Source organism: Anoplopoma fimbria, chromosome 5 (assembly GCF_027596085.1).
Source record: "Anoplopoma fimbria isolate UVic2021 breed Golden Eagle Sablefish chromosome 5, Afim_UVic_2022, whole genome shotgun sequence".
Classification (NCBI taxonomy): Eukaryota; Metazoa; Chordata; class Actinopteri; order Perciformes; family Anoplopomatidae; genus Anoplopoma; species Anoplopoma fimbria.
Window position 1 is genome coordinate 18609354 of NC_072453.1, and position 14803 is coordinate 18624156.

At 40.9% G+C, this 14803-nt stretch overlaps 1 protein-coding gene across 1 annotated transcript; it reads left to right on the forward strand.

The window, feature by feature from the left end:
• The first annotated feature begins 550 nt into the window (after positions 1-550).
• On the forward strand, positions 551-14656 carry msh2 (mutS homolog 2 (E. coli)). Its single transcript, XM_054598724.1, has 16 exons — positions 551-847; positions 3018-3166; positions 3885-4169; positions 5246-5392; positions 5853-6002; positions 7130-7263; positions 7676-7875; positions 8227-8336; positions 8442-8565; positions 9403-9553; positions 9750-9847; positions 10119-10364; positions 11238-11442; positions 11623-11870; positions 12024-12199; positions 13483-14656. The coding sequence occupies exons 1-16, from the start codon at positions 640-642 to the stop codon at positions 13657-13659; spliced, it is 2808 nt and encodes a 935-aa protein (XP_054454699.1). The 5' UTR covers positions 551-639; the 3' UTR covers positions 13660-14656.
• Positions 14657-14803: the final 147 nt, after the last annotated feature.

A 14803-nucleotide genomic window follows, 5' to 3' on the forward strand; every position in this document is an offset into this window, starting at 1 on the left:
TAATGTAATGTAATGTAATATAATAATGTAATGTAATGTAATGTACTGTAATATAATGTAATGTAATGTAATGTAATGTACTATAATGTAATGTAATGTACTATAATGTACTATAATGTAATGTAATGTAATATAATAATGTAATGTAATGTAATGTACTATAATGTACTATAATGTAATGTAATATAATGTAATGTAATGTAATGTACTATAATGTAATGTACTATAATGTAATGTAATGTAATGTACTAATGTAATGTAATGTAATGTAACTATATATCAAGGCAGCAGCACAAAGCCAAAGGATAGGCGACTTGTTAAAAAAAGATTTTAAATTAAATTGAGCAATCAAATTATATTTCTTCTTTTCTTTTCTTTCAAAACTTGACGAGCACATTTTTAAATATATATATATATATATATATATATATATATATATATATATATATATATATATATATATATATATATATATATATTTCTTTATCAATCATAATCAGTGTTTTTGATGCCATGAATCAACACCCTCCGAGACACTAGGTGGCGCTACGCATCTTCTGTCGTCCGCCAATAAACACAGAGAAGAAGAAGAAGAAGGCTGCTTCCGGTCCGGCCGACAGCAGCGCGGGAGATTCCAGCATGGCGGTGCAGCCGAAGCACAGCCTGTCCATGGACGGTGCCGCCGAGCAAGGCTTCCTCAGCTTCATCAGCTCCATGCCGGAGAAACCCGACACCACCTTCAGGGTGTTCGACCGCAACGACTTCTACACGGTGCACGGCAGGGACGCCACCTTCACCGCCAGGGAGGTGTTCAAGACCGCCGCCGTCATCAAGCACCTGGGCTCAGGTAGGCGTGAGAGGGAGCTACGCTAGCTACAGAAACATTAGCTACAGAAACATGAGCTATAGAAGCATGCACTAGTTATATTAGAAGAAACATGAGCTATAGAAGCATTAGTTATAGAAGCATAGTTATAGAAGCACTAGTTATAGAAGCATCTAGTTATAGAAGCATGACTAGTTATAGAAGCATTAGTTATAGAAGCATTAGTTATAGAAGCATTAGTTATAGAAGCATGACTAGTTATAGAAACGCATGACTAGTTATAGAAGAAACATGACTAGTTATAAGAAGTTATAGAAGCATGTGACACTTAGTTATAGAAGCATTAGCTATAGAAACATTAGTTATAGAAGCATGACTAGTTATAGAAGCATGCACAGAAGCATGACTAGTTATAGAAGCATGCACTAGTTATAGAAGCATGACTAGTTATAGAAGCATGCACTAGTTATAGAAGCATTAGTTATAGAAGCATTAGTTATAGAAGCATGCACTAGTTACAGAAGCATGCACTAGTTATAGAAGCATGACTAGTTATAGAAGCATGACTAGTTATAGAAGCATGCACAGAAACATGACTAGTTATAGAAGCATTAGTTATAGAAGCATGACTAGTTATAGAAGCATGACTAGTTACAGAAGCATGACTAGTTATAGAAGCATTAGTTATAGAAGCATGCACTAGTTATAGAAGCATGCACTAGTTATAGAAGCATGCACACTAGTTATAGAAGCATGCACTAGTTATAGAAGCATGACTAGTTATAGAAGCATGACTAGTTATAGAAGCATGACTAGTTATAGAAGCATTAGTTACAGAAGCACTAGTTATAGAAGCATGACTAGTTATAGAAGCATGTTATAGAAGCTAGTTATGAAGCATGTTATACACTAGTTATAGAAGCATGCACTAGTTATAGAAGCATGACTAGTTATAGAAGCATGCACTAGTTATAGAAGCATGACTAGTTATAGAAGCATGACTAGTTATAGAAGCATGACTAGTTATAGAAGCATGACTAGTTATAGAAGCATGCACTAGTTATAGAAGCACTAGTTATAGAAGCACTAGTTATAGAAGCATGCACTAGTTACAGAAGCATGACTAGTTATAGAAACATGACTAGTTACAGAAGCACTAGTTATAGAAGCATGACTAGTTACAGAAGCATGACTAGTTATAGAAGCATCACTAGTTATAGAAACATGACTAGTTATAGAAGCATGACTAGTTATAGAAGCTGCACAGAAGCATGACTAGTTACAGAAGCACTAGTTATAGAAGCATGACTAGTTATAGAAGCATGACTAGTTATAGAAGCATGACTAGTTATAGAAGCATGCACTAGTTATAGAAGCACTAGTTATAGAAGCATGTTACAGAAGCATGCACTAGTTATAGAAGCATGACTAGTTACAGAAGCATGCACTAGTTATAGAAGCACTAGTTATAGAAGCATGACTAGTTATAGAAGCATGCACTAGTTATAGAAGCATGCACTAAGCATACTAGTTAAGAAGCATGCACTAGTTATAGAAGCATGTACTAGTTACAGAAGCATGACTAGTTATAGAAGCATGCACTAGTTATAGAAGCATGCACAGAAGCATGCACTAGTTACAGAAGCATGACTAGTTATAGAAGCATGCACTAGTTATAGAAGCATGCACAGAAGCATGACTAGTTATAGAAGCATGACTAGTTACAGAAGCATGACTAGTTATAGAAGCATGCACTAGTTATAGAAGCATGCACTAGTTACAGAAGCATCTACTAGTTACAGAAGCATGTACTAGTTACAGAAGCATCTACTAGTTACAGAAGCATCTACTAGTTATAGAAGCATCCACTAGTTACAGAAGCATCTACTAGTTACAGAAGCATCTACTAGTTACAGAAGCATCTACTAGTTACAGAAGCATCTACTAGCTACAGAAGCATCTACTAGTTACAGAAGCATCTACTAGCTACAGAAGCATCTACTAGCTACAGAAGCATCTACTAGTTACAGAAGCATCTACTAGTTACAGAAGCATCCACTAGTTACAGAAGCATCCACTAGTTACAGAAGCATGCACTAGCTGCAGCCCTGCTGGCTTCTGCATGCTGCGTCCACAGAGAGCTTTGCAGGAGATGCAGTCACACAGACCGGGTGTTTTTGTTGGTCCACAGGGAGCCGCAGGCTGGAGAGTGTGGTGCTGAGCAAGCTGAACTTTGAGGCCTTTGTGAAAGACCTGCTGCTGGTGAGGCAGTACAGAGTGGAAGTGTACAAGAACCACAGCAAGAGCAGCAAGGAGCACGACTGGAAGATCGACTACAAGGTACTCTGAGTGTCTGTCTGTTAAAGACTCATCTATGAGTTTACATGTAGACGAGCTCTCTTTGTGCCAGTACTCCGTTATAGAGCCATCTGAATCTGAATCAGTCTGATCTGTGTGTGGATCTACAAAAACGCATTATTGTTAATAGCATCTTAAAAGTCCAACATAGTCTGGAAATGTTAAAAGACAGACAGGAAAATGATCTGCAGGTCTTAGAAAACCATATGAAGCACTGAATTCAGTCCCCTCTGATAAGACCATTGATAAAACACTGATAATGAGAGAGTCGTTGCTCATTGTGATTATTTAAAGAGAGTTATCACCTGATTCTGCAGCTCCCTTCAGCTTTACAGAGCTTATCTTGAGTTTCAGATCACTATTTTGCAGGTGAGCATACTGGAGCATGTAGCAGCTACAGAGATGGATATTTCCATCAGATGGTGGAGACCAAAAACGGAGTTAAAATATAATTAATATTGATGTTAACATTCATCAGGTGCTCAGAAACATGACTCTTAATGAATGATATGTTGCTCGCTAAGTGCTGGATGTGTAAATAAAAAACACATCAACTTAAAGATGGATGTATAAATGTTTTTGTTCACAACTTGTTTCTGCTGCCTCCAAGTGGCCAAAATGAACCAATAACATAACGGCTTGTTTGTCCGTCTCTCTGTCTGTTGCTCGTTGTCCGTTTGCCCATCTCTTCTCCTCTCAGGCCTCTCCGGGAAACTTGACCCAGTTTGAGGAGATTCTGTTCGGCGGTGGAACCGGAGCGGTGGGTTGTGCAGGAGTTGTAGCCGTGCGTTTCGCCACCGGAGCCGATGGACAGCGCGTGGTCGGGGTCGGCTACGTGGACGCCGCTCAGAGGACGATGGGGGTGTGCGAGTTCCCGGACAACGAGATCTTCTCCAACCTCGAGTCCCTTCTGGTCCAGATCAGCCCCAAAGAGTGTCTCTTGGCCCAAGGCGACGTCAGCACCGACGGGAATAAACTACGGGAGGTATGTGTGCTCCATTTCAGAGAAATATGTGTTCTATATATCACCAAGACAACACAAACAAGAAAACACAAAATCACTGGAACTGTGTGTAAATTCATCGGCTAAACACTGTTTTTCATATGAATGTGGTCACGCTGCTCGGCACTGTCTGATTTAGGGTTAGGGTGCAGATTTTTTGTAATAACTTCCCAGAGCAGGAAGTGACTCATTTAAATGTTTTGTCTGAGCAAAAGTCAAAAATCCAAAGATAGTTCTGTATCTAGAAGACAAAGAAATGCAGCAAAGACTCACATTTGAGAAGCTAGAACAGGTTAATGTTTAGGATTTTTGACTAATAAAATAAGTTCATTTTCTGTTGACTAAATATAGATTATTACTTCTCAAAATAATTTAAAGAAGTCTTGGAATGTTCTTGTAATTTTTCTCTCTTTCATGAGGAATCGTTCATGCAGATAGTCGCCAAATAGGTCAATACTTTAGCTTTCATGCAGGGATCTGAGTTAAAGGCTGTGTTCAGACAGATAAGTGAAAAAACTGATTACCTGGTGATCGTTATTACATTACAGTCATTTAGCAGAGGCTTTTCTCCAAAGCGACTTACAGTCAGTAGTATGTTACATATCATTCACCCATTCACACACTGATGACAGGCTACCATCAAGGTGCCACCATCAGACTCTAACTAACATTCATCATCCAGTCCACACCGATGGCCTTCAGGAGCAACTTGGGGTTAAGTGTCTTGCCCAAGGACACATCGACTGCTGAAGCCGGGTATCGAACCACCGATCCTCTGATTGGAGAACTACCTTGCTCTCCACTACGCCTGCCCTAGCTGTTATAAAGAAAGATTTCTGGTAAAATATAACCAGAGTTGTAAAATCCGGTCTTGCGATGTTATAAACTTCTGTGCAGAGTTTTGGATTCTGTCTTAAATCTCATCTCCTCTGCTGATCATCTTTCTGGATTGTGTTTCCTCAAATGTCTGCTTTCTTTATCGCCCACCAACAGAACAGGCCGATGTATGTTGTGAGTACGTTGTGAAGAAGACATTGTCGTTACCTGTTTTTGTGTAGGTGGTACAGCGGGGCGGCATGCTGGTCTCAGACAGGAAGAGGGCGGAGTTCAGTTGCAAGGACATGGTCCAGGATCTGAACCGGCTGCTGAGGGCCAAGAGAGGAGCGACTGTTGCCAGCAACACGCTGCCTGAGCTGGACAAACAGGTGAGCCAAAAGAAAGTCCCAAAGAACAATTCCACTTAAATCATCTGTCACACATTATACCTTCAAGAACAAACACTAAAGATGTTGAGTGCTTTTATAAGGAGGGTTTATGATCTTTATTATTAGAGATTTATTACAGATTCACTGACACAAAGAGGGCGACCTGGTTCTTTAACGCAGTCTGAGGTGTGGGTTGATTTAAAGCCTCTGCAAGTCTGTTTTCGATCACGTTGCATCGTACAAATACTGCAGAGAACGCGGCTTTCCTCCTCTGGACTTTTCTAGATTTATTATCTTTTTAATGCATCAAACACATGATCCTTCACAGCGTCTGTGTTTGATTATTCGTTATCTTCTGAGTTTGATTTGTACGACAAATGGGCCAAAAAGACGTGTATCATTAACTACATCTTAAATATACCTGGTTTAAATAGCAGTCCGTGTGTGCTTTCATTCACAGGTGGCGATGTCGTGCTTGGCTGCAGTGGTGCGTTTCCTTGAGCTGCTCTCCGATGAGTCCAACTTCAACTCCTTCAGTCTGACCTCACTGGACCTGGGTCAGTACATGAGGCTGGACAACGCTGCCGTGAGGGCTCTGAACCTCTTCCAGGTCAGTGACGGGGGCCTCACAATTTTACCCCAATTAACTAAAGGCTCAGTTTATTTTTCTCATCAGTCATGCATGTAGTTTGGTGTTCTAGGTTTTTACCGAACTCATATTTCTGCTGATACAATGGAAGCAAAAGGAAATCATTATGAAATTTGAAAAACTTAACAGTACTGAGTAGTGAATAGTCAACGATTTGTCAAATAAATAGTTCCACACTTTGGCAAAGGGATGAGAAAAACAATAATACTGTCATGTAAGCCAGTCACGATAATTAAGTTTTATATATATATTTATTTATTTATTTATGATATATATTTATTTATTTATGATATATATATATATATTTATTTATATATATATATATATATATTTATTTATTTTATTTATTTTATTTATTTTATTTATTTTATTTATTTTATTATATATATATATTTATTTATTATATATATGACCTGGATAATTTTTGTTGTTTACATGCTTGTTTGTTTAGATAGAATAAACTTTATTGACCCTGAAGGGAACATTCGTCACGGTGCTTGAAGTGGTTTGATTTACTGGATTTGCTTTCTCTTACCATTCAGGACTGGGGCGTTACGCAGACATTGCACGTTTCTGATAACGGAGCCAGAGAGCACATTTCATTTAATGTTGTGGTTGTGTGGTGGTTTTCTTTATTTAGGATATCCTTTTATCATCAAAACAAGTAGTCGTTGCCATACAGGCCTACTCAGTTGTCTGTATGCTGATAGAGCTGCAAAGCAAGAAGAGTAGTTTGAGCGGACCTGATTCTGGAAATGAAAGTCTCATTAAAGTTTTCCCATAAACAACAATATGTGACTCCCACTTCTGCTGCTTGGACGGGCATGAAACTCAGTACCAATGAACTACGCTCTTTGATTGCTCATGGGTATTGTAGTGATTTGAGGCGTCCCCTGATTCTAAACTAGTGGACAGAACATGATTTCTCAGAAACAAAGATGAAATAAGTAGAACTGGTGTTCAGGATATAAACACTTTAAGGACAGTCTCTTGTTGTGCATGTCATGGGATCTCTTTTGTAGATGTTCTTATGATAATGATCAAATATGCCATGGGAACATTTGAAACACACATTTTGAATCCTCCAGGGATCACCTGATGACACCAGTGGAGCTCATTCATTGGCCGGACTGTTGAACAAGTGCCGTACACCTCAGGGCCAGCGTCTCGTCAACCAGTGGATCAAACAACCGCTCATGGACAAAACCAAAATAGAGGAAAGGTAATATCAGGTGTCCTGAGGCATATTTGGATGGATGGTCACGGTAAAATACGGCGGATCAGATGTCGTATTCGCCTCAGTTTCAGGAGTCGCATTTAATATTTCTGAACTTTGAAGTCCAGTATTTGGGTCAGATATCTCTTGATCAGATTTTAAAAGGCTACCACCATTATGTCAATGTGTCGATACATAGTTCATCAACATTTGGGGAGGTGTATGCATCAAAATCCTCGATCGGGACCTCCCTCATTTCTAAATTGTTCTTTTAAATAACTGTGTGTACTGCCGTGTGTTTTACTTTAGGTCATAGTAAATGCAGTCCAGAGAGAAACACCACGACAACTATTGCTTGCATTTCGAAACTCATTACACAAGGACACATTTTTGAGGATACACTTGTGTGTGTGTGTAGGCTGGACCTGGTGGAGAGCTTCGTTTGCGACTCCGAGCTCAGGCAGACCTGTCAGGAGGACCTGCTGCGGCGGTTTCCTGATCTTCACCGTCTGGCCAAGAAGTTCCACCGTCACTCTGCGACGCTGCAGGACTGCTTCCGGGTCTACCAGGCCGTGAGCCACGTGCCCGCCCTCGTCTCAGCCCTGGAGAGATACTCAGGTATGCTATCTGTTTGTCCAGAAGTACACACTACACACACATTCATACACTGATGGAGGAGGAAACACTTAATGGCGCCAACCTTCCCATCAGGATGTAATCTGAATGGTAGCCTGGGGCTCAGTATCTGGCACGAGGACACTTCGACATGCGGACTAGAGGAGCCCGGAATCGAACCGCTAATGCTAACAATATGTCCACATTCTGGGAGATAAGCTTATTTGCTTTACTGCTTTTAATTTGAGTGAAGGCTGGTAAAGGACCTGATGATAAACCGGCGGTTTATATGCGTTATAGCCTGCATACATACAGTACAGTGCATTCATTCATTTTCACATGCATGTGTTGTAGGCAGCTACCAGGTTCTGCTGGAGGCCGTGTTCCTCTCTCCTCTCAGAGACCTGCAATCTGACTTTGTTAAGTACCAGGAGATGATTGAAACCACGCTGGACATGAACCAGGTCTTTGCTTTAGTATTTTATGTAGGAATATTTGTCTCTGTATTATGTTTGCTTAACATTTCTACACGTCGTAAACATGTGTTTTTACTTGCATGCCGTGTGTAGATCGACCACCACGAGTTCCTGGTGAAGGCGTCGTTCGATCCGGCGCTGAGTGAGCTGAGAGAAAAGATGGACGCTCTGGAGAAGAGCATGCAGGCGGTGCTGAACAGTGCAGCCAAGGAGCTAGGTGACTACACAAGAAAACCCAAATGATTTAATTATCCAACCCAAGAAGATTGATTCTGTTTTTTAACGGAGTGACTGCAGATTTTCATCTGCTGATGAGTTTTTTTAAGACGAGGTGTGACCAAGAAACCAAAGCATTTCAATTGCACCATGCGGTCATCATGTGCTGCAGAGACTTTCATTGAGTGTAGTAAATTCTTCAGATCGCTCCATGAAAGATGAAAGGTCAGACTGAATTCTAATAGTAAAACCTTAAACAATACTAAAGTAAGAGACAGCTGTAATTATTAAGGGTAAGTGTTAGAAGATTAGTTAATTATGGGTAGTCTCAGTCTCTGTCTATGTCATTGTTTACATATATTATACTTTACTTTTCTATTATTATCTGATAACATGAGAACAAAAATCTGAAACTTTCAAAAAGGATTTTTACCTTTTTATTATTATCTGATAACATGAGAACAACAATCTGACTTCAAAGGATTTCCTTTTTTCTGAAAGGAAAACGGCTACAAACTGTGCAATAATCACGTTAATGATATCACAGAGATCGCCCAAAACACAAATCTTCTCATGTGTGAATAGACTGTTGCCTATGTGAACATATTAAATAAAATGCCTGGCTTTGTTGAGGCCGTCTGTCTCTAGATCTCCTCCGCTCAGAATCCTTAATACTTCACGTTGACACATAAGGAATAATGGGGGTTACTATTCCTATTTTCATGGGCTACTTGGGATTTATGAGCATGTGCTGATTTGGTTGTTGATTTCCATGGCAACGGTCAAAGCATAGAAGCATTTCGGCTCAGCCTTACCTGGATGCATGTTTGAACTTTAGGTCTGGACGCTGGTAAGACGGTGAAGCTGGAGTCAAACGCCGTGCTGGGTTTCTACCTGAGAGTCACCTGCAAGGAGGAGAAGAGTCTGAGGAACAACAAGAAGTTCACCACGCTGGATGTTCAGAAGAACGGAGTGCGCTTCACCAACAGGTTCCGTCTCACTGCCTCACACACACACACACACACACACACACACACACACACACACACACACACACACACACACACACACACACACACACACACACACACACACACACACACACACACACTCGGTGTCTAAGGTTGTTCTTCCTGTCAGCTGATGGTCCGTCGCTCTTTCTTGTGCTCTGTCACATGTTTACAGTAAGCTGAGCGCTCTAAACGAGGAGTACACCAAGAACAGAGAGGAGTATGAGGAGGCCCAGAATGCCATTGTCAAAGAGATCATCAATATCGCCTCAGGTGAGGAGGTCATCACATGCTGCTCGCTGTCTTTTCAGCATGATGGCAGCAAGACAGAAGAAATTAGTTTAACATGGAAATGATGATCTCCTAGTCCTCATGTGACCTTTTTACTAATTGATTTCATTCACATTTCCTCTCAAACGTTGGAATGCTTTTAACTTCTAAATGGAGAGTTTGGCCAGATCGTGGTCACATGGTGTTCTTTCATCAGATCTTAGTCGTTGTTGGATACCGCATGTGCTGCAGTCTGAACTCTCTGAACCTCCAGGTTACGTGGATCCTCTCCAGACGCTGAGCGACGTGATCGCTCAGATGGACGTGGTGGCGAGTTTTGCCGTGGCGTCCGTCTCGGCTCCGGTGCCGTACGTGCGACCCCGGTTGTTGGAGGCCGGCTGCAGGCGTATGGAGCTGAAGCAGGCCAGACACCCCTGCATGGAGACGGACGCAGACACCGCCTTCATACCCAACGACATGTCCTTCACCCAGGGAGAGAAGAACTTCTATATCATAACAGGTAGAACGACGTCACTCCCAAAGTTTAAAACACTTTCAGCGCAATGATGAGGAGAATATGAACATAAGTTAGAAAACAGCTGCTTATTAAGTGATCATCACATAAACATGACTGTTCATTCAGAGTCGTGTTGTCGTTCACCCCTTTCCACTCTGTTTTTGGTCTCTACCAGCTACTGAGGGAATCAAATGTCTCTTTAGCTGCTAAAAGCTCCACTCTGTTCACCAGCTGGTCTCTTGAGGTTTTCACACATTTTCACACTACTTTGAACACAGACAGGGTTCCCACGCGTCCTGGAAAACTATTTTCAAGTTTTTTTAAGGTGACATGCTTGCTACCTTGTTTTGCAACGGTACCTTTTTACTTCCTAGCATTGTCTTTTCAAACACAACGCTGCATCGTCAGCATTACATTCGCAGCTGTGTTTGCATAATTCTATGATTATACAAGAGGTGATTTCATAGGTGCGGTATAAGTGCAATAAACTACGTGTCCTTTAAATCAAGACTTCCACTGAGATATCGTGATCATCACACAAAATGTATCTCTAGAGTGGGAGCCCTGGACAGACGTTTCCAGGCTCCTCTTTCACCCATTCCATCGATTCACAAATCACAGTCACACATCAGTGAATGCAAACAAAGAAGAATCGCTCTGTTGTTGTTTTCTTGTGTGTGAAAGTTGTGTTTAAATCTCGGTCGTCATTTTTTAATCCGTAAACATTCGAAAAAGCATAATCTTCACGGCTGTTCAGATGTGGTGGAAACACAAAGAGGAATGCTCAGAAGTTTAGCTCCTTGTCTAATTCCTAAGTTCAGTTCCAAACAAGGTAATCTCACTTCTACACTTATGATCTTCTCCCCTCGTCTGCAGGACCAAATATGGGGGGCAAGTCGACATTTATCCGTCAGGTGGGTGTGATTGCTCTGATGGCTCAGATTGGCTGCTTTGTGCCATGCGAAAAGGCGGAGCTTAGCGTGATTGACAGCATCCTGGCCAGGGTGGGAGCCGGAGACAGCCAGGTCAAAGGAGTGTCCACCTTCATGTCCGAGATGCTGGAGACGGCCGCCATCCTGCGGTAAGAACAGACGCCGATCGTTTGAAGCTACAGAGATGACACACACACACACACACACACACACACACACACACACACACACACACACACACACACACACACACACACACACACACACACACACACACACACACACACACACACACACACTTTTTTTCATCGCGGCTGTTGTTCCTCCAGCTCGGCCTCGGAGAACTCGCTCATCATAATCGACGAGCTCGGCAGAGGCACGTCCACGTACGACGGCTTCGGTCTGGCCTGGGCCATCAGCGAACACATCGCCTCCAAAATCAGCTGCTTCTGTCTGTTCGCCACTCACTTCCACGAGCTGACGGCGCTCGCAGCACAGCAGCCGACCGTCCACAACCTCCACGTCACGGCCCTGACCTCCCACAACACGCTCACGATGCTGTACAGAGTCAGAGCAGGTCAGCACACATCCACACATGCTCAATGCACTTTGGTTCATTCAGAGTTTTTCCTTGTCCTAATATAAATGTAATATATAAAGTTAGTTCTATTTTTGAAAAATGTAATGTGTGGAGAAGATTTAGGTGAACTGACCCTGACTGTGTGTTCAGGTGTGTGCGATCAGAGTTTTGGAATCCACGTTGCCGAGTTGGCGTGCTTCCCGCCATCGGTGGTTGCCATGGCGAAGGAGAAGGCGGAAGAGCTGGAGGAGTTCCAGGAACCTGCAGGGGAGAAGTCTGAGCAGGAGGAAGAACCCGAGGCCAAGAGACGACGGACTGACAAACAAGTAGGGCTGAATATATATATGTAGTCAATCATAATTACCTTATGTGCTGTCTGCAAAAAAGGCCTATTGCAATTCACTGTTTTTAAGAAGAAAATGTTCTACTGAAGATGAAACTGTTCTCATCCCAAATGGAGAAGATAGAGATTCTATGCTCTGCCAAGTGAGGAAAACAGCCTTTTTTTAACATCAGAGCCAGTGGTTTATCAAAGGAAAATACTCCATTACAAATTTAAATTTGACTGACACCTGCACTAATCAACGACGAAAAATGTGATAAAGTGATAGTATTCTATTCATAAAATATCATTAAAAATTAAATTAAGAATTCATAGTAATGTATACAATAAAAAGAGGCATAGAAAAACGTCACAGTTGAGATATGCGATGGACAGAGATTACTTTCTTTATAGTTAGATGTCATCATTTTTTTGTTCTATTAGGTCTTAAAAATATCATTAAAAAGTAAAATGTCATAAAAAAGTCCTTAAAGTCATAGTTGACGGAATTGAAAGCTCCACCTTGAACAGACCTTAAGTAGATTTAATAGTTTACTTTTAATGGTTAACATATATTATGATATCAGCTCTAAACGGAATTCAGAACTTCTCTGTAACGGTCGGCCGGGACTGCTTCTACACGGCTCTCAACATGGCGGCGGCACGGAGCTAACGGTGCTAAAAGCAAGAAAAGTGTAAACACAGTAACTTAATAGAGCTGACAGTTTTAACCCACGGGGACTCAACATAATAGTTATTCTGTCCGTATATATATTTTATTTTTAGTTAGTGGATTTTTTTAACTTATTTAATATTCTTTCCTGTTTTTATTGCTTATTTATAATACTTGTTTTTTTATCTTGCTTTTTTAATCCTGTAAATTTCCGCACTGCGGGACTAATAAAGGATTATCTTATCTTATCTTATGTTAATTGTCGCGTCCAAACGACACTCTAGTGTGAAGGAGATTCCTTGATTTATAATTAGATGTCATTAAAAAAGTAATATTATAAAAATAGTTCTTAAAAACAGTCTGTTTATTATGCAACAATATAATAGTAATTTTTAATTATCAATGGGTCAAATGATGTTTAGTGTAAAAGGGGTTACCCATAGTGACAAACTTCTCCTTTAAATAAATGTAAAGACATTATTCACATTCTCATTGTGAATAATTGTCCCATTAAGTGTTATGTCATGCGATACTGTATTGCTACGATTTCCTACTACAGTAACATTTTTCACCGACCCTTTACAAATATGTACATGCACTTTGTCACCCTTCAGGCGGGGGAGAACCTGATCCAGGACTTCCTGGAGAAGGCCAAGTCCCTCCCTGCTGCCACCATGAGTGAAGACGAGGTGAAGGCGGCCCTCAGGAGGATGAAGAAGGAGCTCATCGCCACAAACAACACGTATATCACAGAGATCCTCTCGCGCTGTGTTCCTGCAAAGACAGCTTGATTTTTATTTTTTTTTTATATACTCAAATTCTTGTGTTCTGATTGGCCAACAACGGTCAAGTTCTGTATCTAACCACACTAAAGCGCTTAAGTTGTATAGTTTATTAATAAAGAATTATTTCTGGATGTGCTTGATAGTTGTTTCCGTCGCTGCGTTGTGACATGATGTAGTGCGATCATAATCATTTAATGCTATGTAAACCTGAACTAATAACCTCCTGGGGTTCAGCAGCATTTAAAAAAAACAAAAAACAGACAACTTTTTGGTGATTGTGCAGGGTGTGAATTTAAAAACAAGACACCTGTGATCTAATAAAGTTTTATTTTCTTAGAAATGGCCAGTTTCCTGTTTTCTTTTTTGTCTTTCTAAGAAAGTATACCCCTTTTTGAATTCCAACTAGCATCTACATAATGGTTATTGAATACTTCACAATATATTAAGTCTAGATGTTATGGTACATGCATACGATTCAGGCTGCATGAGGAGCCACAGTCACCACGATACACGGGGGAGAGAAGGGGGAGGAGGACGAGTGGGGGGGGGACAGCAGACTGACTCCTCAGTTCCAGTTCAAAGGAGCTGATGCCTCCTATTGAAACCCTCTCCACAAAACACTGACTGCATCAACTTATAAACATATACACACACGCACACAACTTCCACTGTACACAACACATTTACACACATACACACCTTTATACAAGTGTGGAGCCCCTCCACCTGCCATTTAAGCAAATATACTGGAGAGGGTTTTTAGTGTTTAGATTCTCTTTCACAGAAAGAACTTCACCACTGGGACGTTTGAGTGTCTGCACTTTGCCTTGGAGTCGGGAGAGGAACAGGGAAGCTAACCAAAACAAAAAATAATAATTATAATAATATATAATAAAATAAAAGACATTCAAATACAGTCAAATTTTTGCTTGAAAATACAAAACTACATGAGAAAGCATTGAAATAAAATCCACTGATCAGAACATTTTTTTTTTTTTTTTTTTTTTTAAAAAGCCCAAGTGCTCCATCACACACACAATCTTGCTCTTTATCCACACACAACAGAGCAGCATCCACCCATCTGTTGACTAGTTACAACTGCCCGGGCAGCCAATGGGGATGGCAGCTGTGAGGAAGCAGGAAGTCTCTT

Coding starts and splice junctions, on each gene's coding strand:
- msh2 (XM_054598724.1), top strand. CDS start 640: ATGGCGGTGCAGCCGAAGCACAGCCTGTCCATGGACGGTGCCGCCGAG. Junction 848..3,017: donor CATCAAGCACCTGGGCTCAG/GTAGGCGTGAGA, acceptor GTTGGTCCACAG/GGAGCCGCAGGCTGGAGAGT. Junction 7,876..8,226: donor AGCCCTGGAGAGATACTCAG/GTATGCTATCTG, acceptor CATGTGTTGTAG/GCAGCTACCAGGTTCTGCTG.